This window comes from Phaenicophaeus curvirostris, chromosome 1 (genome assembly GCF_032191515.1).
Source record: "Phaenicophaeus curvirostris isolate KB17595 chromosome 1, BPBGC_Pcur_1.0, whole genome shotgun sequence".
In the NCBI taxonomy this organism is placed as follows: Eukaryota; Metazoa; Chordata; class Aves; order Cuculiformes; family Cuculidae; genus Phaenicophaeus; species Phaenicophaeus curvirostris.
Window position 1 is genome coordinate 3,319,956 of NC_091392.1, and position 25,351 is coordinate 3,345,306.

A 25,351-nucleotide genomic window follows, 5' to 3' on the forward strand; every position below is an offset into this window, starting at 1 on the left:
TGGCAGGAACACTTCCCACAGGATGAGGCTGCTCAAGGCCTCATCGAACCTGGCCTTGAACACCTCCAGGGATGGAGCATCCACAACTTCCCTGGGAAACCTGTGCTGGTGCCTCACCACTCTCATAATGAAAAATTTCTTCCCAATGTCTAATCTAAATTTAAAGCCAATCCCCCTCATCCTTTCACTACAAGCCCTTGTAAAAAGTCCCTGTCCAGCTTTCTTGTACATCACCTTCAACTACTGGAAGGTTGCTCTAAGGTCTCCCCAAAGCTCTCTCAGCCTGTCCTCATATGGGAGGTGCTTCAGCCCCCAGATCATCTTTGTGGCCTCCTCTGGACCCCTTCCAACAGTTCCCTATCTTTCTTGTGTTGGGGATTCCAGAACTGGACACAGGACTCCAGTTGGGGTCTCATGACAGCAGAGTAGAGCGGCAGAATTCCCTTCCTCGCCCTGCTGTCCACGCTTCTTTTGATGCAGCCCAGGAGACGGTTGTTCGTCTGGGCTGCAAGCAGAGACTGCTGGCTCATGTCAAGCTTCTCATCAACCAGCGTCAAGCCTCTCATCAGCTAGCATGGTTGAAAATCCATGGTTTGGAAATCCATGTATAATGTAAAGACTGGCACACACACTCCAGGACTGCCAAAGTTTTGCAGCCTTCAGAACACTGCGCATAATGCATCTATTAAGCACTCCCTTCTCTATGAGACTGACTTCAACATCGACCTGTGGAGGAAAGGGACCACCACACATTGAAACATCTGCTGTAAGGAGTAACTGAAGTTTGGCTTTTTTCATGCTGGAAGCAAAAACTACAGGCACGTAGTGATAGAACTGAGTAACTTCAGACTCAGAGCTGTTTTGAAATATCAATGATCTGTTCTTTACAAAAATGTTGAAAAAAGAAAGCAAATAAACAAGAGTCAAGTGGACAGAGCTTCAGGCACACAAGGTCACATAAGGAAATTAGAAATTAGCTTTAAAAGCTGAAAACCTTTAAAAAAAAAAGTTTGTTATAAAATCCCATCACGGTATTCCCCCTTCAGTTCAGTCCATTTTGGTTTAAGTTGCCAATATGGAAAATCACTGGACAAGTTAGTCGGGTTGATCTAGAAGTCTAAGATTTGGGAGAAAGACTGGCTAGAACATTTTGAAACCATCACTCTGCTAAGCAGGAAGCATGTGATATTTAGAATCAACCGAGAATACTTTTTATCTGCTTCACTTCAGCATCTGCCACCTTTGTCCCTGCTTTTGTAGGGATTTACACGATGTAGGAAGCTGGCTCCAAGGTCCATCTGCAGTACCTAAGTTTCTATTGCAGGCTTTGCGGGACAGCTGCTTTCTCCCCGTGTGCTTTTATGGCACCAGGCATCTTCTACAACCGAGCATCTGTACAACTGGAACCATTCAGAGTAGGACGTGGCAGAGTCAGTGTTTTAAAACCCAAGTCCATAAACATCACAGTATTTGAAACAAAAACCCAACAAATTACTTTAAGCATCTTCCAAACTACATCGCCATCTGTGGTAAGGAGTCAATATTTAGGACTAGCTCAGTTCCTACACCCAAAATAGCATTGAGTAAAAGCTTTACATAGACGCACTTACATATTTCCGCATCACACCCAAAAAAAAAAAAATAAATCAATCATAGGTGTCACAAACACTTCCAAAGGCATAAAACGCTTGTGTGGTTTTGTGACATTGGAAGCTTTGGGTAAATTCATCCATGTTAACAAATGTAAAGAAATGCAAGCACACATGGTAGAAAATTTAATTGGAAATACAATAGCAGGTACAAGTCACTCAGGCTCTAGCTATTATGAGATATTTCTACACTTGTCAGCTTTTACTTCCAGTATCCTGGAAAAGCACTGGGTGTCAGCAGCAAACTGCCACCTTACAACAGAGCCATTTAGTAGAGCACTTTGAGCCTACTTGTAGTAGGCACTTGTTGACCTACACTTGCCTTCATTGTGAGGAACGAATTATACTCGTAACCAGTTAACCCATGACAAGAACTTCACTTCTACCCAAGAGACTTCGGCAAGAAACAAGAGTGTCACCTAAACCTAACCCATTTATCCAGTTTCCACATCATTCACAGAGCTGATTTGTGAGCAGGATTTTCCTCCAAAAAAGCCAGAATAAGGATGAGTCAACGTATCATATTTACAAATACGCACTACAGAAGGTATCAGTTCATGCTGTAACACACTGTTTGAAAGGAGATTCTCCATCTCTTCTCATGTATCTAGGAAATACTGGACTAAGGTACGTGACATACAAAATATGCTGCTTTAATCCCATTTATCTGATCTCCAGAGGCAGCAACATCCCTTAGCGCTTTGATCCTATTTAAAAACCCATGTAACTATCAATTTACACCAAGCAGTCTTTCCTACAGTTCACTTAAACTGTCTTCCTGTACTGAATTTCACTAAATTAGCCTTCAAAAGAGAAAGCTGCTGCTTGGAAACTAGATATATTAGACATCAAAACATACCCATTAGATTTCTCTATTAATTGACACTGGCCTAGGATCAAAATGCCCAAGGAATGACAAAGTTTGTTTTTTCAAAACTATTTCCAAATCCTGGAAAGGTCTACTGCTCTACAGCCGCGAATAAACCCTGGAGGCAACAGCGTTTGTCAGAACATTCCACTTGGTTCAGGGTAAAGCCCTTAAAGGTTCAGCCCAACACTGCAAAAGCAGGCCCTCTATACCCCCTTTTTAAGACTAAGTCATCAGCTACTCCAGCAGTGCTGTGAGCAATTTTTCATGATGTAAAAAGGCCTATGGAAAATGGGCTTTGGTCATCAAACTGTTAGTAATCATCAACGCAACTTCAGCCGATGAACAGACATTTCTCCAGCTCACTGGCAATTTTTGAAAACCAGTAGTGAAACAGCTTACCAAAAAGGTCACACAACCTTTTCATATCACACTGTAACACAAGCTGCCAGTACCTTTATCCCAAAAGCGTGACTGTGCATTGCCCTTGCGATAACAATGGGTAAGAGTAACTTTTACCGTATTCTGCTCTTGTCCAAACCTGACTGAGTGGCTGATTTGTTCCGATTAATTAGAACAAAAGACCCAGAAGCAGAACCGGCACAATACAACACAAACCCAAGACTAAGTTCTACTGGAATCTACTCTGAATATTTTTTAGATTTCCATGTCAACAGCCATTTCCTTTTTGCAGATTTGTTTGTTAGAGAAACATCTGGAGTCTTTGTTTTTGAATTTACTTCTCAACATTCGAGATTGACCTTTTAATTTCTACATCAGGTTCTATCCAGTTCTCCTTAGAAAAAAAACAACCAACAACACTCTGTTTTGCAAGTACAGCAGCAGCCAGTTCCCTGCACCTCAGTGGGTCACTGGAACCCTGGATTGTGCCTCAGCAGGCCACCTTCAGATCTCCACTGCAGACCATATGGCCCCAGAGAGTCCTTCCAGAGCTCCATTTCTAAAGCCACACACATTTCTTTGCACTTTTCCCTATTAAGAGCACCTATTCTTCAAAATTCCTCATACGTTCAACTCATTCTCTCTTTTTTTTCCAAAACTTTCCCTACCCTGAATCACAGAATGGCTCGGGTTGGAAGGGACATTAACACCTATCGAGTTCCAATACCCCTGCCATGGGCAGGGACACCTTCCACTAGATAAGGCTGCCCAAGGCCCCATCCAACCTGGTCTTAAACACCTCCAGAGATGGGGCATCCATGACTTTGCTGGGCAACCTGTGCCAGTGCCTCAACACCCTTGTAGTAAAACACTTCTTCCTAATATCTCATCTAAATATCCCTTCTTTAAGCTTAAAATGATTCCCCCTCATCCCATCCCTGCATACCCCTGTCCCAATAAAAAGCCCCTCCCCAGCTTTCCTAGCCCCCTTTAAGTACTGGGAGGATGCTCTAAGGTCTCCCTGGAGTCTTCTCTTTAGGGTGAGCAACCCCAACTCTTTCAGCCTGTCCTCATATAGGAGGAGCTCCAGACCTCAGATCATGGCTTCCTCTGGACTTGCTCTAACAGATCCAAGTCGTCTTGCTTCCTCTAAGCCCAAGACCATTCCCACCTTTCATTTCACCTTCCATGGCACCCTGTAACTTTTTTTTTTCTCCAAAATCCCTTTATAGCCACTTTGTATCAACTCACAACTCTTACTGTCTCTCCTCTGCAGTCCTCCTTTGCACATCCCACCTTTCTCCCATTGCAGCATTACACTGTTACAGTCGGGCATGAGGAACTTGAAGAAAAAACATACGTGGCTCCTGGCACTGCTGATGCCTTGCAACCCAGCCAGGCCTCCTAAGCTCTACAGAAGCACAACTGGACGAGGCAGGATCCCAGTAAGAAAGGAAATTAATCCTTTAAACACCAGAACTATCCACACTGGCTTGTGCAGGAAGAACCCATGGTAAACACCTTTTTGACAGGAAGGTCCTAGTTCACTGCATCCTGAGCTAGACAAAAGTACACACCGAGCAACAATAGAGAAAGAAGAAAAGCGGGGCCTGCAGGTTGAGGGAGGTGATTCTGCCTCTCTCCTCTCATGAGACCTCATCTGGAGTCCTGTGTCCAGTTTTGGAATCTTCGGCACAGGAAGGACATGGATCTGTTGGAGCAACTCCAGAGGAGACCACAAAGATCACCAGACAACTGGAGCACCTCCCATATGACGACAAGCTGAGAGAGTTGGGGTTGTATTGCCTAGAGAAGAGAAGGCTCCAGGGAGACCTCAAAGAAGCTTCCAGTACTTAAAGGAGACTACAGGAAAGCTAGGGAGGGGCTCTTTATCAGGGAACACAGGGATAGGATGAGGGGGAATGAAAGCTGAAACAGGGGAGACATAGATAAGATATTAGGAAGAAATTCTTTACAATAAGGGTAGTGAGGCACTGGCACAGGTTGCCCAGAGAAGTCATGGATGTTCAAGGTCAGGTTGGATAAGCAACCTGATCCAGTGGAAGGTGTCCTTCCCCATGGCAGGGGAGGTGGAATTGCATGGACTGCATCTCCATTCCAAGTCAAACCATTCTACAATTTTATGAACGGTGAAAGAATCGCAGAATAGTTTGGGTTGGAAGAGACCTTAAAGATCATCTACTTCCAAGCCCCCATCCAACCTGGCCTTGAACACCTCCAGGGACGGGGCAGCCACAGCTTCCCTGGACAACCTAGGCCAGTGTGTCACCACTTTTATAGTGAAGAAATTCCTCCTCATGTCTAGTCTACATTTGCCCCTCTCCTGTTAATACCCATCACCCCTCGTCCTATCACTACAAGCCTTTGTGAACAGTCCCTCCTCAGCTTTCTTGTACACTCCTTCAGGTACTAGAAGGTCTCTATAAGGTCTCCTTGGAGCCTACTTTTCTCCAGGCTGAACAAGCTCAACTCTCTCAGCCTGTCCTCGTATGGGAGGTGCTCCAGCCCTCGGATCATCTTTGAAGTCCTCCTCTGGACCTGTTCCAACAGCTCCATATCCTTCTTACGTTGAGGATTCCAGAATTGGCTGTTCTCCACCTTCCCCACCTGCTTATAAAGGGAAAAGAAGGAAAATCTAGCTGTTTCTCTTTACTGTATAGTTGATAAAAGAGATAAGAACCAATTCCCCCTTGGTATTACTTCACACACCCCATTCTTTATCTTAAGGAGTTTAACTGTTCAGTAAACAGTGGGAAGAACTGTCTTGAACCATGAGTTTTATCAATGGAAGCAACAGAAGCCTAGCTTAGAGGACAGGACCCTGGAAGACTAAATCCAGCTTCAGCATCATATCAGTAAACAGAAGAATATCCCTGAGCAGAGATGAAAGGACTATGAGTTTAAAAAGCCATTTGTAAGGACATAAAACATATGGACAATTTTATCTTTATGCAGCTCTATTATGACAGAAACCGGAATATCACATTCAGTTTTGTTATTGTCCATTTTGTAAAGGATGTTATAAACAGTAAGTGCGTGACACGCACGGAGATTTGAAGGCTACGGGAAGTGCCTTACTTGTGAGGGTTTTTTTTCAGCTCAGGCTGTTTGTCCTACTTGATTACAACCTCTAAACACCTTTGCCAGGAAAAAATGGCAATAATAAAGTGTTATTTAATCTGGTATGGAAGCTCACAAAATAAGCTACGACAAGAAACCGGAAAAATACAAACGGGAAATAAGATTTTTTTATACTTTTTTCAAATAATTGAGGAAATCAACACCTAAATTTGTCAGAATGGTTGAATCTCACATTTGTTATAGTTTCAAGAAGAGGCTGCATGAAATTTCTGAAGTTATGCTCTGACAAAGAAGTAACGACCTTCAAAACACAATAACCACATGGACCTTCAACATTTCACTTTTTACAGTAAAATTAATTACATGAGTCAAAGGTCTTGGACTTTTGTTACCTCCTATAGCCCAAGTTACACTCATTTCAGAGCTTTTGTACGTCAAATACTGAGCACAACCGGCCAAGGAGAATGGCTCAAATGAATACCACAAAAGCCCCCGGGATTTTGTGGCCTCTGGCACTTACTCCCATCCTCTAGATTTCTGACTGAGTTGTCCATTTCTACTCATTTTTGACAGAAGCCAAATTGTTTCGGAGGCTCAACACCAGCATCAGGTCTGAAATGTTTGTTAGCAAGTCTGGTTGTGCAGTCCTACCAAATTATTTACCTCATGTTCCACTCACTTAACTGATTTTTTTTAGCCTATCAGCCTACTCTTGAGAAATAAACCTTTCCCCTCCAGTATACTGAACACTTCTAATTCACATCCATCTCACATTTTCCCGCTGTAAGCATTTTGAAAGGCATCAGGACTTGAAGGTCTGAACTTTGTGGCTCTCACTGCTCACCATACATCAATATAAGCACTCCAGAAGCAGGGCAATTTTCTATGCAGCAATTCATACATGAACAACAATATGGACGTTTGCAGAACTACCTCTTTCTCAGTGTCCCGGGATATACAGGTCCACTGGTTTTCCTTCACGCTGTATGCCCAGAAGTCAGCCAGATCCTGAGTTCCATCCCAGCCACCAAACAAATAAACGGTTTCTATTAAAAAAAAGAAAGAACATGTTAATTTTATTTTAAAAAGAGAATGATTTTAAATAGGGTAGTACCTACAACACCTGTACCAAACACAGACTAGCAGAAGGGAAACTGAAACCAACTTTTTCTTCAAACACTCTTCCACTTTGAATGGAACCAGTCACGAGGATAAATAAATGTGGTTTGGTTTAGTAATGGAAATTTTTAGGATTGATAAAGAGTCAGTTCTCAAGGAGTCATTTCTACTTCTACATACACGTAAAAGGCAATTAAATTCACAACTTTCTGATTATAATATAAGACAAATAAACAATACTTCACACTTCGGATACTGTGCATTTTAGTCTATTAACACCTTCACTCTTACAGTGGTTGGTGCAAGATGTATAAGATCAGAAAGGCTTCCGAGATAGGAGAAGCAAAGCTTTTTTGTTTAGTTCATCCCTTAAAAAAGGAAATTTTATTTCAAATATGAAATTCTCTTCAAGGGACAGGTCGTGCATGAAGTAACTTACCTGGTGCTGCAAAAGTAAATAAGTAAGAGTTACAGATTTAAGTCAGCATTTCAGGCCCATTTAGAGCCTATTACCTTAAACTTGCAACCATTCCATGCACAGCAAGTTCAAAGGCTTCTCAGACTTGCTGATAAAACCAGATGAAGCCTCTGAACATGGGAAGCATTTAAGGAAGAAGTCTGTGCTCTGACATGGAGAGATAACTGAGCTGCCCCAGTTATAGAAACTTCTCTATCTGTTCTCAAATGCTAAAAATACTTCATTTATAAACTGCATTAAAACACAAACAAAGCCAAGTCCAAGAAGAACAAGCCCCTGAAGACTTGCAGACTTTGAAAAACTCCTTTAAAATCCACAAATCAGTTCTATCATGGAGGTAATGTCCAATTTTTAATCTGAAGCCAACAAAAGAACAGAGTTAGAAGTGTGATTATAAAATGGGAATAGTCCCTGACCCTTACCTACCATCAGGATAGTGGTCATCACCATGGAAAGGTTACCCTGGTTCATTAACTTTAATTACCCTTCCTCCTGGACTCAGGGCTCCCAGTGTTCCCTGCAAAGAGCAGGTCCCTTTGTGCACATAAATTCTCACAGCTCACAAAACCCACATTACCACAACAGCTTCATTGATAGCTGAGAAAAATAAAAGATTTGGCACCAGCTACGTATTCTACTGGGGCCTCGCCAAAACGTCATGCCTGCCTGTAAAGGCTTTGTTGTCTCTGATGAAATTTAATAGCAAACCTGAATGAATCTGATGAAAACTCAGATTTTGAAAGTTACCTAAATCAAGCTGATGAAACTAAATGGCATGTAAGCACTGAAAGAGGAGTACGATTGTACAGCGAGGGTGAACTGTGAGCATCCTCAGAGTCCGAGAGCAACAGTGATAACAGAAGTGCACTCAAACAGCATGCCAAACTTACTTCTCATCTCGATGTAAAACTGTAGCTTGCATGAAAGAAAGGCTCCATCACTATCTGGACTCAGAACAACTGATGGGTTTGGTCTTATGGCTTATTATAGATCTAGATACGTATTTTTAAAGGAACATTTCTTAACGCATAAACATATCCATTGCTCTTCCAGAGCTTGCAATTATTCTCCCATGGTATAAGGAAAATGAGTTGGTTGGTTTGGGTTTGTTTGGGTTTTGTTTAGTTTGTTTTTAAAAAGGTCAAACTTCACTCTATTCCCCAACCAGTATCACAGCTTCTGCTCCATTTATCAGTTCGGATTTTATGGCAAGGGTTACTCTTTCACTCTGCATGTAGAGATCCAAGTAGGACAAACCCAGGATGTATGCCCAGCACTCCCAGGCATGGTCACACCACCTAAACAACACATCAACGAACCCTCAAAGAAGCAGGCAGACAGAGGGAAAAGAGCACAAACTTCCAGGCAGCAGGCGTGGGAAGCTTGAGGGGAGCACAGAAGTCTCACATCAATATAACTATTTCTATTTTATTAACACTAGGGAGCTCAAGATGCAAGCAGGGCATCTTGCTCTGGCAGAGGAAGAATTCTTCCTTTGTATCTGAGCAATATGTAACACAGTAATATCGATGCTGCTTTATTAAAGCGAGTCTCTATTCTGCTCTAGGGACAGAGCACATGAATTTTCAAACCTACCTGCAAGGCAACAAGAAAAACATGAAAGCGGTTATATTTACCCAAAGCTTTTACCAACTACATTTAGGAAGTCAAATTTATCCTCCAGCATCTTAACCTTATCTCCTCTACATTTATTTCTGAACACAAATTCAACACTTTGAATTAAATATGCTCATGTTCTGTGACTGTTTCTAAGCTGAACAAAACCAGCTCCCTAAGCATCTCCACATACATCATGTGCTCCAGCCCCGTAACCATCCTGGTGGCCCTCCACTGGGCTCACTCTCAGATTGTCACCATCCTTATTGCACCCAAGAGCCCAAACTGAGTACAGCACTCCCAGTGTGGCCCCAAGTACCCAACAGAAGGAACTCTTCGCCCCCCATAACCTGCTAATACATTCTAGCAGGAGGTTGGCCTTCATTCCCTGATGCACATCCAGCTGTCTACCACCTTGCAAGTCTTCTTTCCACACAGTGAGTCCCCAGCCTGTATTATCACACAGCTGTTGCATGCCAAGTTCACAATTCTGCATTTGTCACGGCTGAACCTCACAAGGCTCTCCCTGCAGCCCACCAGGGCCCCTTTGACTCACAGCTCTATTCTCTAATTCATCAGCCACTTCCCTCCCACTTTGCTACCACTCGAAACTTGCTCAGGGTGTATCTGAAAATCAGCATCCCTAGAACTAAGAAGGACTCATCTTAGAAGTCAAAAAAAATCTAGGTGTAAGGTATCATCTCTAAAGCCTTCTAAAAAAGGACATCACTTCCCTATGTAGCAACCATTGCTTATCTGTAAGCAGCGTTGTCCACTTTGTAAGGAGCACTTGGAGCACAACTACAAAGCCAGACCTTCTCTTGAACTATCACAACATGCAGTGTCTGAACCACAGTTCAGCGTAGATGGTGGCTGGATGTCAGTTTTTTCAAGACAAGGCTGGTCTGGGTAGGCACAGAGTCCTCCTCTCAAATCTGAAAGCACCACAACGTTGAGTATTCAAGATTCAGCAGCTGTTTGTATTTCAGAGCTTAGAAGCCATCTGTGTTTTGTTTCAGAGATCTCTTCATCTTGTACATAAGCCCTGTCTTTAAATATCTCATGGATAGCAGTGTTTTCCTCAGGCAAAACAGCATCCTTCATGTCTGCTGCTCTCACTTCATCATTTTCATCTTTCCATACTGCTTTCGAACCAGCCACATCATTTCCAGTGTGTTGCCCACATCTACTATGGCCACACTGAGCCCACCGCTCCACATCTCCCACTGTTCCCAACCTACAGATTTCTTCTCGCCTATCTAATAGAATGAAAAGTAAGCAGAATTCCTTCCTGTGAAAGGAAAAGTAAAATAATATACAACCAAAGTCACAAAGTAGTTTCACTTCAGGGAGTGAACACAGGTAACACAACAATAAAGACCATTTCACTAATAATTTGCTTAAAAAAAAAAATTCACTCGCCAAAGAGAAGAGAAACGCAGATTAAAAAAAAGTCATGCTGGTTATTTGGCTATTATTTCTTAACAACCTCATCCAAAAACTTCACAAGGCTTTATCTAAATGAAATTGAAGACGAACATTTAAAAAAAAAAAACCAGGACATATGACAAAAGACTTTCTGTTTTAATAGAATTATTTTTATAAAGTCTATAATTCTGTTACAAAAATAAATTACATGGCTTTGTGGGCTACATTGTGGTTCACATAAAACTGGGTCTGCCTTACAAGAGTAGGGGAGATCATTTCCCCCTTAACTATGGATTTATAATCCAAGCCTCCAAAAATACGGTATGCATTCCTCTCAAGTATCAACATTATTCCCTAAAACTTGGATTTGGCAACCCACTTATGAGGTCCAACACAAAAAAAACCCCAAGACTATGCCTGTAACACTTATTATTTAACAAGCTAAGAAAGTCGGCTATGATTGCCTTCAAAACAGTTCCCTTCTGAGTTACACACAGCTGCATACGATGCTGCCAACATTGAAGCCAATTCCACAGATCATTTTATGAAAGGCTGTTGAGGATCTCCATCTTCTGATTTCACATCTTCTACCAGCAAACACTAGGTTCCTTTGAGCACCAACTGGACCTTTGGGATCTCTTGACCTTAAGCCTCAGTCAACAATAGAAAAGTTTCCACCTAGGATTTCTTCAGTTTCACAAGAAACTTGATGTGAACATTGTGCACGTGCAGCCCAGAAAGCCAACCACATCCTGGGCTGCATCAGAAGTGTAACTAGCAGGTCGACAGAGGTAATTCTTTGCTCTTCTGAGTTCTCACCTGGAGTCCTGTGTTTGATTTTGGAGTCCTTAGTACAGGGAAGACTTAGATCTGTTAAAGTGAGTCCAGAGGAGGCCACGAAGATGATCTGAGGGCTGGAGCACCTCGCATAAAAGGACAGGCGTAGAGAGTTGGGATTGTTCAGCCCGGAGAAGAGAAGGCTCTGGGGAAACCTTATAGCAGATTTCCAGTACTGAAAGGGACTACAGGAAAGTTGGGGAGGGGCTCCAATCAGGGAGTGCAGGTATAAGACAAGGGAGAATGATATTAAGCTGAAAGAGAGGGGATTTAGATGAGATACTAGGAAGAAATGTTTTACTGTGAGGGCAGTGAGACACTGCCACAGGATGCCCAGAGAAGTCGTGGATGCTCCTTTCCTAGAATTGTTCAAGGCCAGGTTGGATGAGGCTTTGAGCAACCTGATCCAATGGGAAGTGCCCCTGCTCATGGCAGCAGGATTGCAACTGGATGGGCTCTGAGGTTCCCTGCAACCCAATCGATTCTATGATTCTATAACTCTCTGTTCACTCTTGCACACCAACATTTTCCAACTGAGGGTAAGAAAACGTCTCTAATTGAACGTGCGTCCACTTGTATTTCCACAGTGAAGCAAATGAGCTGAACCTTTTCTCTCTGTGACAGGTTAGAACACATCCTGTAACCACCTCTTTGTCTCTTCCCCTCCCACTCTTGGTTCCTGACCTATAGGGTTAGCTTGGTTTTTTTTGTGTTGGACTTTGCACCCAATCGCACTTCCTTCCAAAAAAAACCCACTGGTATTTCAAAATGCATGCCATAGCTGAATTATAAAATGTTTCAGAGGGCACAATCAAGGTTATGTTAATCAAGGTACAAGTGCCAGATGCCTACATCCTTGTCTTAAACTGCATTAGGGCTTAACACGTCTGGGAATACAGCACTACAGAGAGCACTTGTATACAAACCTGCATGTTACTGCTCAAGTACTTCACCAGGGCCTACATATACAGCAGTGCAACCTTCCATGACTGACATTCAGCACGCTTACAGTTCTTGTGCACTTTTAGGGTCATTTACACCCTAAAAAAAAAAGTATTCCCAAAACATAATCTATGCACCTGGGTTTTGACTACCCTAACCCTTCCCCCTTCTAGCAGAAAAGTGCAGAAAACTCTCCAGAACTACAAAAGACACACACCTTGCAGGAAAAGAGCAGAAAAGCTCTCTTTTCATTTACAGCCTAAAGCTATAAAGCACGCAACAGTGATTTCCAACTATAACTGGGAATGTCTCTTAGTAAATGTTTCCACATTTGCATACCAAAACCAACTTCCTAATTCTGCCATCCAGTCATCCCAGTCCGCGTGTTAATATGACTAAAAGCATGGCAGACATTGTGAGAATACATAACTCCTGAATATAAAAATGTAGGAAGATATCAGGCTGCATTCTCAGTTCTGTGTCCCAAAATACCTACACTTTGAAATCAAACTGCTTTAAGAATTTTTCAAAGCACAAGTAATGCTATACTTTAAGACAGCAGGTATTCAAAGCATGAACATCTGATGGAAATGAGCTACAGCAAAAGTTACTGGCTGCCAGCAGAGACCCCAGAACTGCTCTTTCAGTTACTTTCAGCCTACCCTAAGCAGAAGATAAAACATCCTAAATGACAGTTTAGAGCAAGCTAAACTACATTCTGCCTGAAACTTAGAGTATAAACAATCTCAGGCACTCTGGATGTGTTTAAGGCCAGGCTGGATGGGGCCTTGAGCAGCTTGATCCAGTGGGAGGTGTCCCTAGCCATGGCAGGGGAGTTGTAACTGGATGACCTTTAAGGTCCCTTCCAACGCAAATCATAAAAGCCTGTTCTATATGATACGAAAATTCAGAACCTCCCTATATGAATGATTTTGGTGTCTCACGTCATTTCTGAAAGATTGAAGTTGAAGAAAATATTCATTTTGGAAAACGACCTCACCCTTCTAACAAGGAGTGCAAAGTAAGCTTATTTTTGTTCAAAGACTTCTGAAACAAACAACTAAATAAGTGTGTGGGTAAGCAATGGATGATGTCTTTGAAGGAAAGAATACGACGCTGCTCCATCTCCATTAACACCAGATTTACTCAAGGTTAGCCAGGGATCTTCACAGCTCTGGTCCATAAACCGCATCCCAACATAACTGGCTGAATTCCCACAGGCTCATTAAACACTAACTATACTCGAAAGGAAAACTCAAGCAATCAGCAACAGTTGGTTTTAAGCATAACAGCACCAAGACCTTCCCCCAGACCTGTTCACGAGCCAAATCAAATGGCAAAACTAATAATCTCCAAAACCTTTAGCTTTTTACAAGCCTCAGTGGGCCTGTAAGCAATACTAAGGGCAACTTTCCAAATAATCCAGAGAGAAACTTCCCAGAGGTGTCCTGCCATCACCGGGTAGAGCTGTAGCAAAAAAGGACTGGCACAACAGAGATCCAGTTCTCCCACTCGGGGACTCTGCCTCTACAGGTGCTCCCCAGTCCATTTTGTGCAAGTAAAAAAAGACATCAATGCTTTTTCTTGCCTTGTTAAAGCAGAGTGAAAACTCAAATCAAAGGCAGAGCTTACTAGGACTTCAGAAACCATCAGGAATGGAGACAAAGTCTCACACTACCCCGAACAGGTTATTTTCACAAGGTCTAAAGGACTATCCTTTCCAAGTTGACAAGACTCAGGTTTCTTTGGCGCGCTTCTGAAACAGCCATTGTCTATTTATTCACCAAGGCCACTAGGGAGCGTTCACAGCTCCTATTAACACCAGCAATCCTCCAGCAGCATTTTATTCAAATCAATCTCAAACCTCTTCAAGGCAAAAAAAAAAAAAAAAAAAGTTTGTTTTCATATACAAAATAAGTTGAGAGCTTTCTCTAGAGCAGTAACTACCGCGAGTAAAAGCCAATCACTGCAGCTACTGTTGCATTTTTGCTTGTTCACTATGACTTAGCAAATTACTCTTGAAGGTGTTGTCCTGTCACATGCTCCAGTCCCCGTCCATATGACCACAACAGATATGGCCATGGCAACTTTTTGCCAACTCCCTCAATGCCGCCCTATATTCCTTGCTGCTACTCACACCATGACCTTGTTTCTCCTTTCCTTTTTCACTCATGCAAATTATTGACTTAGTGAAGAGGCAGGCAGATAAATTCTGTATTTCAGTAAGGAATGACATACAACAGAAACGTGATTCAATAAAAGCAAAATAGAGATTCAGAGATTTATAGAGAACAACAATCACCAGAACTGGAACTTATAACCCTCCCCTTTCTTTTCTCTGTGGGCTCTTTCAAAAAGAGGCCGAACCACTCTCTAAACTGCTAATGGAAACATTTATGTAAAACATGACTAATAAATTATATTTAACAGGAGTTTTTTGCACACTGTGGAAATCAGAAGCCATTCCAATCAAAAGACAAGGAATGTTTCAACACATTAGATCCATTGCTTGAGCACTATGCCAGAGAACATAGTACGTAGCAGATAAGGGAAATCATCATCCCTATTTTTTCTCATTTAAGCTTCTGCTCTAAGACAGCAGATGGACAAAAGAACCTAAAATTATTGCTCTTTGTTTCTTAGTTAAGACAAGAAAACAATTAAGGCCTAACAGAGAATTAACAGGGAAGAAGGGGGTGGGAAGGGCAGTTGGAGTATAGTTCCAGAAAGAAGGCAGAGTATTTAATCCAGCTATTAGAAAGTGCTATTTTTCCTTCAACACCTGAAGTTCAGAATGTCTCTAAAGAAGAAAAATACCTGAAAAATATCTGATTAAGCCATTTAGTTAAGAAATTTAGCAACTACTCACCTGTCTGAACATCTATAACCATCTGATGGCCACCTCTCATCCCTGGTCGGCTGTCCTCCCCATCACCTTTAAAAGAGAGAAAGGAGAGTTTTCCATTAGATTTTTAAACCAAAGAAAGACACAACCTCATGTACAGCCTAAATACTACACAGAAGCAGAGTAACTTAGTAACTCATCATTCTTTAAACATCAGCACAATACTTCTTGCAGGTAGCATTCTTCTGTGCATTATAAAACTGTACAGAGTTTTATACTGAATTATCTGGTGACCAATAGCATAGAAAGCTAATACAGTATCACAATTCTGAGAGCCTTGTAAAGGAGCCTGAGATTTCTAGAAGCACGCAGGTCTGCACAAGAGGTCAGAGCTGTCCTTGCAGCTCTCCAACAGTGAGGACACCGACAACCTTCTGCTCTCCTTCCATCTTTCCCCACCTGAGAGCTGCCTGCAGGCTGAGCAGTGAGAACAGATACTCAAATGACAGGGCAACATACCCATGTGATGGAAACAAAGAGGTAATGCTACAAATAGAACATAGTAAGCTTTGCACTAGTTACTTTTCCTCACGCATAACGGAACTCCAACTGTCCAATTAAAGCAGCTTTTCAACCACTTTAGATTTTTTTTAAGCATCCAGGACAGGTGTCATCTATAAGAAGCAATGTTAGAAAGACAACTTGCATTCTGCTGGAAGAGAAAGCTGATTGTATTCATACAGAATCCTTCCCAAGAGGTTTAGGTACACTGCTCCACGTTTAGCAACTGTCGCCTTGAATCCTACCGTTGCTGTATGACAGTGATTGTTGTACTCTGCAGTAAAGTACTGAATAACAGAACAATACCAAAAAAGATGCATCTCAAATTTAAAACACTCCCTGTTAAGATAAATGTATTTATTTGCTGCACTTCTCTGCACATTTGACCCTATGCATTACATCCTGTCATACAGTGAACCGCTCTCATGCTTAATCTGCATTCTGCGATTTGTTTCTGAACTGATTAGCTATCCTTGAAATTACAGCTAGTGTTCCTCACCCAGACAGAAACTAGGTTGCATTTCACTGCCACTGCAGAAAAATGCAGATCTTTTATAGACAAAAACCTTCCCTAGAGCAACTGCTCCAAGAGGAGGTTTTCTTGCATCAGTTTTCTGCTCAATATGCTCAAAGGAACAAGAGAGAATGGCAGTACATGGGTTATATCTTAAGAAATGTCCTTACCTTTGGTGCTTTTGGGAATGATCTGTCCCCAGCGAGGTTTGTATTCTTGCTGACTGATATACTGATTGAATAAGCCATCTGCAAAACAAACATTTTGCTGTGTAAAACGCTTAAATTTCCATTAAAGCAAAACCACTTTTAATGCAGGTAACTTCAGCCCAGTTCAATCCAGTATGCTACTCCAGAGCTTCCATTTGAAACACATTCTTTATATACATCAGTCAGTTTGTTAAACTTGTTAATGAGCTGAATGTGTAAGCACTAAAATAAAAAGAATACTCTTTACCAGATCAATCAAGAATTATCCTGTTTGCCTGCCAGGTCATACCAATCATCTACAAATCTCCACTGTGGTGTATTTAATTAAGAACAGAACCCTTCCCTCTTATTTAAGCAAAAGGAAAGTTTCCAGTGCATGTAAACCCCAACCATTTTAGTAGATGTTAAGCTAAAACTAGGTCAGGCAGTATCTCCGGAGCTTCATCTAAAACGAAAAAAGGACGAAAAGCAGATAGTTTAAATGCTACGATATGGGACAACCAAGTACTGGATGAAAAACAAAATAACAGTTTACATTCTCTTTAGAGAGTTAAGCAACAAGAGAAACAGAAGACGCATTAGGTCACTGGCATTTCTCTAAGAAGCATTAACTCCAGCACTCTAAGTTCCCCCTGTGCCTCCCTCTCTCGCTCTGTACACCTACCACACTTCATCTCTTCAGCATCAAGAGACCAGTTTCTAATTCCGAGTGTGTTATCAAGTCTATCACACACGCTAATGTTTTTGAAAAGGAGATTCATAACACCCACGCTCTCCTAGACTGGTCCTCAGGCTGGGAAGGGCTTAGCAAGCATTCAGAGAGCTTGTTGATGTTATTCTTCAAGTGTCTCTTCTAAAAAATCTACCTTACCTTCTACAGGCACAAACTATTTGACCGCTACTGGCCAGCTTTGTGAACACTGCGCATCTGGTTAGAGCCCACCCATCAAGCCACCATCTCAAGACACAAGCTGCTCTTCATCATGACAAGCATTTGTTCCGCATTTATGCATTATTGAAAATAAATGGGAGCTCAGACACCCAGTTTACCCCACTAGCACAGTGATAACTACCACAGGCAGGTTAAATAACAGATTGACATGGTGTTGCATTGAACCAGCGCACTGCACATACATCATACACACATAGGACACATTCAGAGGTCCTTAATCATGTCATATCCAACAGCCACACTCTTCAGTAGAACAGTACCCATCAAACATACTCAGGAATCAGTTTTATATTCCCCAGCACAGAAAGGAAAAATGAAATTACTAAGTTACATCGAATCCTTCATAGTTCTTCTGAATCCTTTAATTGTGCCTTTGAGGTAAGAATTTAAGAGATTATGAATGTGTCTGTTTATTTATAGAAAATCCCTTGGTAGGCACACAGACAAAACAAGAATAATCCTTACTGTATATAACATTATCTGTTTACAAAAAGGTGAAGATCTTTGTTAAGCATGACACAATGTTCAGACTATTTTAAGGTGTTTCCTGGCATCCAGTAGTTTCTCGTGACTGAAGTCCAGGTTTTGATTAAAACCTAAGCCAGCAAGAACTTCCTGGGAGATTAATTATCTGTTTAGAGACCACCTAATAGGAAAATAAGAGCACTCAAGAGCTCCAAAAGGTGCTGAATTTGGTCTTATTACACAAAATTGCTTTCAACTTCCATAAACTCAGTTCTGCAAGTTTTTCAAATTAAATAATCTGTGAAAGCAGGGCAGATTTTACTCCCTGTCTTGGAGCCAAAAACATCAGCTCTCTCCTAGCATTAAGCAATTGAGGAAAGCCAAAAGTTTGTTCAAGTTATGTAGAAAATTGATTTATTTGGGTTTCAAGAGTCAGGTTCCTAACTCCCACTTTTTCAGCACTTACGAAGTTGGGACGAGATGTGAAAGGCCTTAAGGCTGACTTTTCATGAATTCTGATTCAGAAAAGCCAGCTTCCAATAGAACAAATGCATGTGCTGTGAGGAATCCCACACTGACTCAGGCAGATTTTTCTAGCCACAAGCCTAGAAAGAAATCCAGCCTTTTGGTTACCATTAGAGTGTTTGGTCTTCAAGACAAAATGCAAACGCATATCTATCCCTATGGCAGCCAACAGATAATTGGACATAAATAGCTACACCACATCTGATCTGAAAGGGTGATTTAACCTCTCTCCCATGCTCAACACCCACAGGCTGCACTTGTCAAGATATGACTCTTCTCCCCTACTGCGCCCTCAGCCTCTTTTAATAATGCTTCTTGTCTTCCATGGGACATTGGCTTGGAAATACTCCAGCTTGCTTCCCAGAAATGTTTCCTTCTGCTGGGAGGAGTTCTACATTCATTCTACTTGCACTGCAAACCAGCAGCAGCTTGTTTTGGAAGCTTAATCACCACCTGTCTGACACTACCGGGGGAAAAATGGAGGATTTCGAGGTGGATTCTTTATCTGATGCCAGATCTATTCTGGCATACTCCTTCTGTTTCTTGTCAGGATAGTACTGCCGACCAAAAAGTCTCCAAAGCTTCCACGAGGCACTGAAAATTACTTCTAGGCCTGCTCAGGTTTGTCAGCTGTTTCCAATGAATCAGTAGTTTAAAATTAAAGAACCCTGTAGAAAAAAAAAGGACCTTAACAGTAAGTTTTTAAAGGAAATCTTTTCCTTTGCCCCAGAGGCCTCTCATTTCAATGTCCATGTTTGCTCTCTAAACTTACGGCCAAACCTGGTACTTCTATTTTGTACTATTTTCAAGCCCTTCACAGCAAGTTGTGGTGTGTTTTGGATGTAACAACATGAAGTTTGTGGTGGTTAAAGCCTAGCAAATTCTACCTCCCCAATAACCAAAGCCTTTATTTTGTCAGCCGATTACAGGTTACCTAGAAAGGATTAGGACAAACATTATGGACAATAATATTTAACTTCCAATCCCCCTGCCGTGGGCAGGTACACCTCCCAGTGGTTGCTTAAAGTCCCATCCAACTTGGCCCTAAACACCTCCAGGAATGGGACATCAAAGACTTCTCCAGGCAACCTATGCCAGTGCCTCACCACCCTCACAGTAAAGAATTCCTTCCTAATATTTAATCTAAACCTCCACTCTTTCAGCTTAAAACCATTCTCCCTTGTCCTATATCTGCACTCCCTATAAAGGGCGCCTCCCTGGCTTTCTGAGAATTGAATCCAAACACGTTTGACAGTAAAATTAAGGTATACCTGTCTGTCTAGAACTTCCCAGAAAATAAAAGTGTTCCTGTGCATCCCAAGTTTTAGGAGACATTCGAGCCTGCAGACTGTGCATCTTGTTTGGCATATAAGGCCGACTTGTCAACAGATAAACACATATCACATACACGAGAACTGCCAGAATGAACATCCCCAGAATACTAATAGGAAACCAGCAGATCTTCAATCCATTTCAAGCAGCTTTCTAAGTCTACAGTAGCTGCAAAGAGTTCAACTAAGTAATTTGCACTCTCTGTAGGAATATTAAGCAGATTTTTTTTTTTCTTCAATAATATAGGCCGCCTGAAAGCTATAGGAATGAATCCAAATGTGAAGCATTTGAACCAAGTCTGTGAACCAGCTGAGATTTAGGGAACCTTTTATTTTTGAGAGGAAGTCAGGCAGCTGCCAGAGTTTCCATTTGCCCATTTTCAAAGTGTAATGCACAAGTCAAAAGAATCTGCGGGAAAAGTGTGGCTGCCTGCCACTGAGCTCTCAAAAGAAATCATCTGGTGATGTGAGGTGGAAGACGGCGTTCATCATTAGCAATGCAAAAGAACAAGAGTTGAGCTCTGCTAGCACTAATTCTTGACCACCTACACTTTTTCTACATGACTAAGACTATGGAAATAGCCTGCAAGAGATGCATCGCATTTCACTCTTTAAATACCTACCACTGCGAATATCGGCCTCTACAGAAAACATCATAGGCTGAACCGAGTGTTCAGTATCTCTGTTAACCTCCCTGCACTTCTGTTTGCTCCTCTAAGGCTATGAGCTCTCAGACCAGCAAGAGATCAGAAGCTCACATAGTCATGCCCGGTGTATTACAGAACAGTTTGCTCTTTGAATGATTTCAAGGATAATTTAAGGATCTGTATATCTCAATTAACTTTACACCACACAGACCATATACAGGCCAGAAGTTAATCCACTTGCATTTGGAAAAACATCACATCAGAGAGCAGTTCAGTCGTAAGAACACCCACACCTTGGAGACTAAGCAGCAGGCAATGGAGACTTCACCGCAAAGCTGCCAAGAAATTAAAATGGTAAAACGCTGGGCGCTGACGAGCCTCTTTCAAAGAGAGGAGCTTAAGGGATGCAGAACTGAGCAAGGACAGGTAACTGTGGAGGACCACAGGCAGCAGATGGTAGCAATACCATAGCAGAACATGTTGAAGGCTGAAAACACCTATTCCCATCCTACCTAGGAGGATCCAGCTGTGAAATATCAGTGACACTCAACACCTTGGCTTGACTGTCACCTTGTACAACTCCAGACAAACTATTCCAGCTACAGTTTCAGCGGGTTTTTGTGGCTACCAGAAGAGGTTTGTCCTATCTTCTTCCCCATTGCAGCTCCTTGAGCTGGTTTGCAACATGGCAGCACAAGGATCAGTGCCAGAAGTGAGGGGCCAGGAGACACTGTCAGATCAAGGGCAGGATTGACCCAGTTACTATAAACTAGTGTTTGTGTCAGGTTAAAGGAAGTACAGGATACAGCCTCAGTGTCTTGGGATAGATAGCACTTCTCTCCAAAGGCTGCTGGGAGGCGACAGAGCTTCACATGGGTGCAAAAGCTGAAGACAGCATAAAGAATTGCAGAAGGATGGGGGAAGGAAGGTTAATGTATTCAAAGACAAGCAACATCATTAAGGATGAGCAACAGAGCGATGGGAGATGTGTACATTGACATTTAACTACAGCTAGCTAGGTGCTGGATTAAAGGGAAGGAATATCAACATTCTCATGCATATTATTCTGTCCCTCAAAAGCACTGACAAAACTTAACGGCGCTACTTGAAGACTCTCCTGCTAAGTTAACTACAGTCTGTTACTAGAAATACTTTCTTCTGTACTTGCTGAAGAAAAAAAAAAGGACTTATAAAACAATTACAGCATTTCTGTAGCTTGCTTAAGCGATGCCAAGTTCCCCAACCCCCAACAAGGGACACAATTACAGGAACCAGGGCTATTCACACCAGATCTGAAAAGAAGAAAGTGTCCATTTGTTAGACAGTACAACACAAGACCTACCATTTTCTACCAGGTGAGTCCTTTGCCAGTGCCTCCCCACCTGGAGAAGGTGAACACTGCAGGCAACAACCCCACCCTCAACTTACAAGGGGAAACAGAAGTACCATCACAGCTCAAGTGCTAATGGGAAAACTGCTAGATAATATTTAACACACTGCATTAATCCTAAGTAGTAAAAGAAATCAACATGTGTAAGCTCAAAAAACGAGGCCACAAACTTTCCTTTCATTAGTGCCCAGGGAAAAAAGTCCTTTCTTGAGGGAACTTTTTCAGCACATTCTAGACTTCTTGTGAAATTCCATTCAAGAAATAGTTTCTACTACAGCCTGCAATGAAGTAGAAAGAGGACAGCCTCTAGGCACTGACAAGATTAAGCCACAGCCAAGGCAGCAGACCAATGCACTGATAAAATCATCACCATCAGCACACAGCAGCACCCCTCTGGCTCTCAGCAGATCCTGCCTCATATTGGTGGGCTCATCAGCACTCGAGAAACACTGCAAAGAAAGTAACAGCCAGTCACAGCTCCCTGCTGCGTTCTGATCCTGCAACCCTCACTTCTCCTTAAGATTCAGGAAGAAGCTGCCAGTTGCAAAATGCCCATGCATTGCAGGAAGCTGTTCACACTCCCATCCCAGCCAACAACGCTCACTGTCTCCGGAGGGCAGGCAGCACTCAGGTAGGTGAGGATGAACACTGGCAAGTCTCAGTCTCAACACTTGTAGCTGCTCAGGGAGCTCAGAGCAGGGCAGAGCCCATATGTTCTACCTGTTTAGTCAAGAAACCTTGAGCCAAAACCTGTAGAAAGCCATTTACTGCAGTTTCCAACAACCTGTTGCAGTAAGCTCCCAAACACTGTGCTTAGTAGAACAGCTTATGTATTCACAAAAACACAGTGGATTTTCATGGAAGACACACTTTGATTCTAAAACTATCATTTCTATCATAGCATCCGCACTGATAGAGTCAAGCAGGTATGCTGGCATCTATCTAAAAGGTATTACAAACGACAGATTAGTCCAGATTTAGAAAACACCTCTAGTGCCAGACAGCCATGAAATTGGTCCACTAAGCCCCTAACTCCACTGGCCTCAGACGCAAGGCTCTCTTCTTATGCCAGTAGAAATTTCCCACGAAGAGCGACAGCACTTAGTCAAAAAGCACTACACACCCACAGCCAAGAGCACTTCTGTTTCATCAGACTGTGATCCAAAACCATTGTACAGGTCTTGGTGGACACTTCAGTTCAATAAGGAGTCTTACAAGGAGCGACTGAGAGAGCTAAGCCCAGCTTAGCCTGGAGAAGAGGAGGCTGAGGGGAGACCTCATTGCTCTCTACAACTACCTGAAGGGAGGTTGTGGAGAGGAGGGAGCTGGCCTCTTCTCCCAAGTGACAGGGGACAGGATGAGAGCGAATGGCCTCAAGCTCCACCACGGGAGGTTCAGGCTCAACATAAGGAAAAAATTCTTCACTGAAAGGGTCATTAGGCAATGGAACAGTCTGCCCAGGGAGGTGGTTGACTTGCCTTCCCTGGAGCTGTTTAAGGCGTAGGTGGATGAGGTACTGAGGGGCACGGTTTAGAGATTGGTGGGAATGGTTGGACTCGATGATCCGGTGGGTCTCTTCCAACCTGGTGATTCTATGATAATCAACTCTTTTTGTACCCCATTCTATCAACACAAAGTACATTTCTCCCGTTTTAAGAGTCAGAAGTACTGTTTGAACAGCTCTCCAGTTGAAAGTTTCCCAGTGAAAAACTAATAGTAGTTACAATGAAACCTGTTGCCAATGTCTCGCTCTTCCAGGGAAAAAAGACTCTGCCTCCAGTCATTGCAACTTCTACACCATTCTCCAAGGACTATTTACCCATAAGTGAAGACAGAGCTCTCATTCAAACATAGCCAAAAACTTCTGCTAAAACATCAGCTTGGTAGTAAGCGCTAACCAGAAACCATGATACAGATCACTACAGAGAACTCAAGTTTTATGCTTCCCTGCTCACCACTCCTGTGACAGTTAAGCCCACCTTCGACTTGCCAGCCACTGCCCTGAAGAATTTTACCTCTTCAAGTGCACCACGTTTTCATCCCGGGGAGAAAGAGATTCCATAAGTAGCAGTGATAAGAGATTTCATGGCCAAACATTTAGCCTTCATTTTACACGTACACACAAGTCCAAAAGCAGAAAGTACACCACTCTAGATATGAAACAGCATACGGACCACCCAGTCCTACTACTGAGTGCATTAATAGTCAAAGTAGTAACATTTCAATGCTTCTTTTTGTAAAATATACAAGATCCCTCCAATTCTCTTACCGTTCACAGCTTTTTCTATCAGTTCTTCACAAGCATCAAAGTCTCCCTTCAACACCAGCTTGTCGTGCAGGTCTGTCAACATCGGGTGCTCCAGAGCAATCTTGGTTTTCTTCTGCAGCGACTCAAAAGCTTCAGTGTAGTTGTGCTGCCGAAAATGCTTTAGGCAAAGGCGAATGGCTTCCTGTTCACGGTACTACTGGAACACAAGAAAACCTATGAGACGTGTAGATTTTTCTCATACTAGCACTGCTGGAAACCACCCGTGAACCAGCCTGGAGACAGAAGCAGGATCTTTTGCACACGCTGCACACAAATTGCTCACAAGCTTACAAACGCTATATGTGAGATATTACAAGCTCTGCGAGCATCCACTTTCTAACATTATAGAAATTATACAGTTTGGCTTCATCCAAGTGTACAAGAAGAGTGCGCACAGTGTCCCAGATCTCCAGAGTGACCATTATTTCCCCACCATGTGCCTGGCCCTGCTGTTCCAAGGCCTACACGAAGCACAGAGCAGGAAAAAGCCTTGGTGATCAGCGTTACATAATTCTGATTGTACAACTCATTACATAACAAAATAATTTAGAAAAGTAAGTAGGGCACAGCTTCTCTGAAAGAGGGGAAAAAAAAAGAGCCACGAGAAAAGGAATACTTGCAGTGACCACTCCTTCTACAAATGAAAGGCAGAAGGTAGGGCTGACCCCAGAATCCTGTGGGTTGATGAGGGTGTTGGATCAAAGGCAGCAAGGATTTACACACATGCGAAAGATTTACCTTCAAACTATTCCTACGCATCTTGAAACAGAACCCCTGCCTTCATACCGCAGATGAGCCAAAGCTGCTCAGTTCCCACTCAGCTGTGGGATGGGGTGAGGAAAGGCTTAGAGAAACCCAGGCTGGGGCAAACATTCCAGCACAGAAACAGTGAGGAAATAGTAAATTCTGAGTAAGAGCTACAGCTTGTGCTGTTAACCTACCAAATAACCCACTGCATTTTCAAAGCTGCTAACAATATGCATAAGCAACACAGATTTTTAGGTTGATAAGTAGCAGAACCACTGATTTTAAATAGACTCTTCACATCTATATTCTAAGGCATTAAAGAAAAAAAACCAAACTCGATTTCCGTCCTTAACACACAAAAACCAAATGTAATTTAAACATGTGCAAGACTGATCAAATTAGAGAAAAAATATTT

The 25,351-nt window shown here is 42.3% G+C and overlaps 1 protein-coding gene across 3 annotated transcripts in view; it reads right to left on the reverse strand.

Moving 5' to 3' along the window:
* Positions 1–25,351, reverse strand: part of MKLN1 (muskelin 1) — a 110,659-nt gene that overhangs the window by 48,546 nt on the left and 36,762 nt on the right. For 2 of the 3 annotated variants that reach the window (XM_069862253.1, XM_069862325.1), the window contains 4 exons: positions 24,151–24,343; positions 16,533–16,610; positions 15,312–15,377; positions 6,955–7,067 (listed from right to left, as the gene is read on the reverse strand). In XM_069862253.1, coding sequence (XP_069718354.1) covers positions 6,955–7,067; positions 15,312–15,377; positions 16,533–16,610; positions 24,151–24,343 — 450 coding nt within the window. Of the gene's footprint in view, positions 1–6,954; positions 7,068–15,311; positions 15,378–16,532; positions 16,611–24,150; positions 24,347–25,351 lie in introns of all 3 variants that reach the window. The other variant, XM_069862397.1, reaches the window with a different exon arrangement.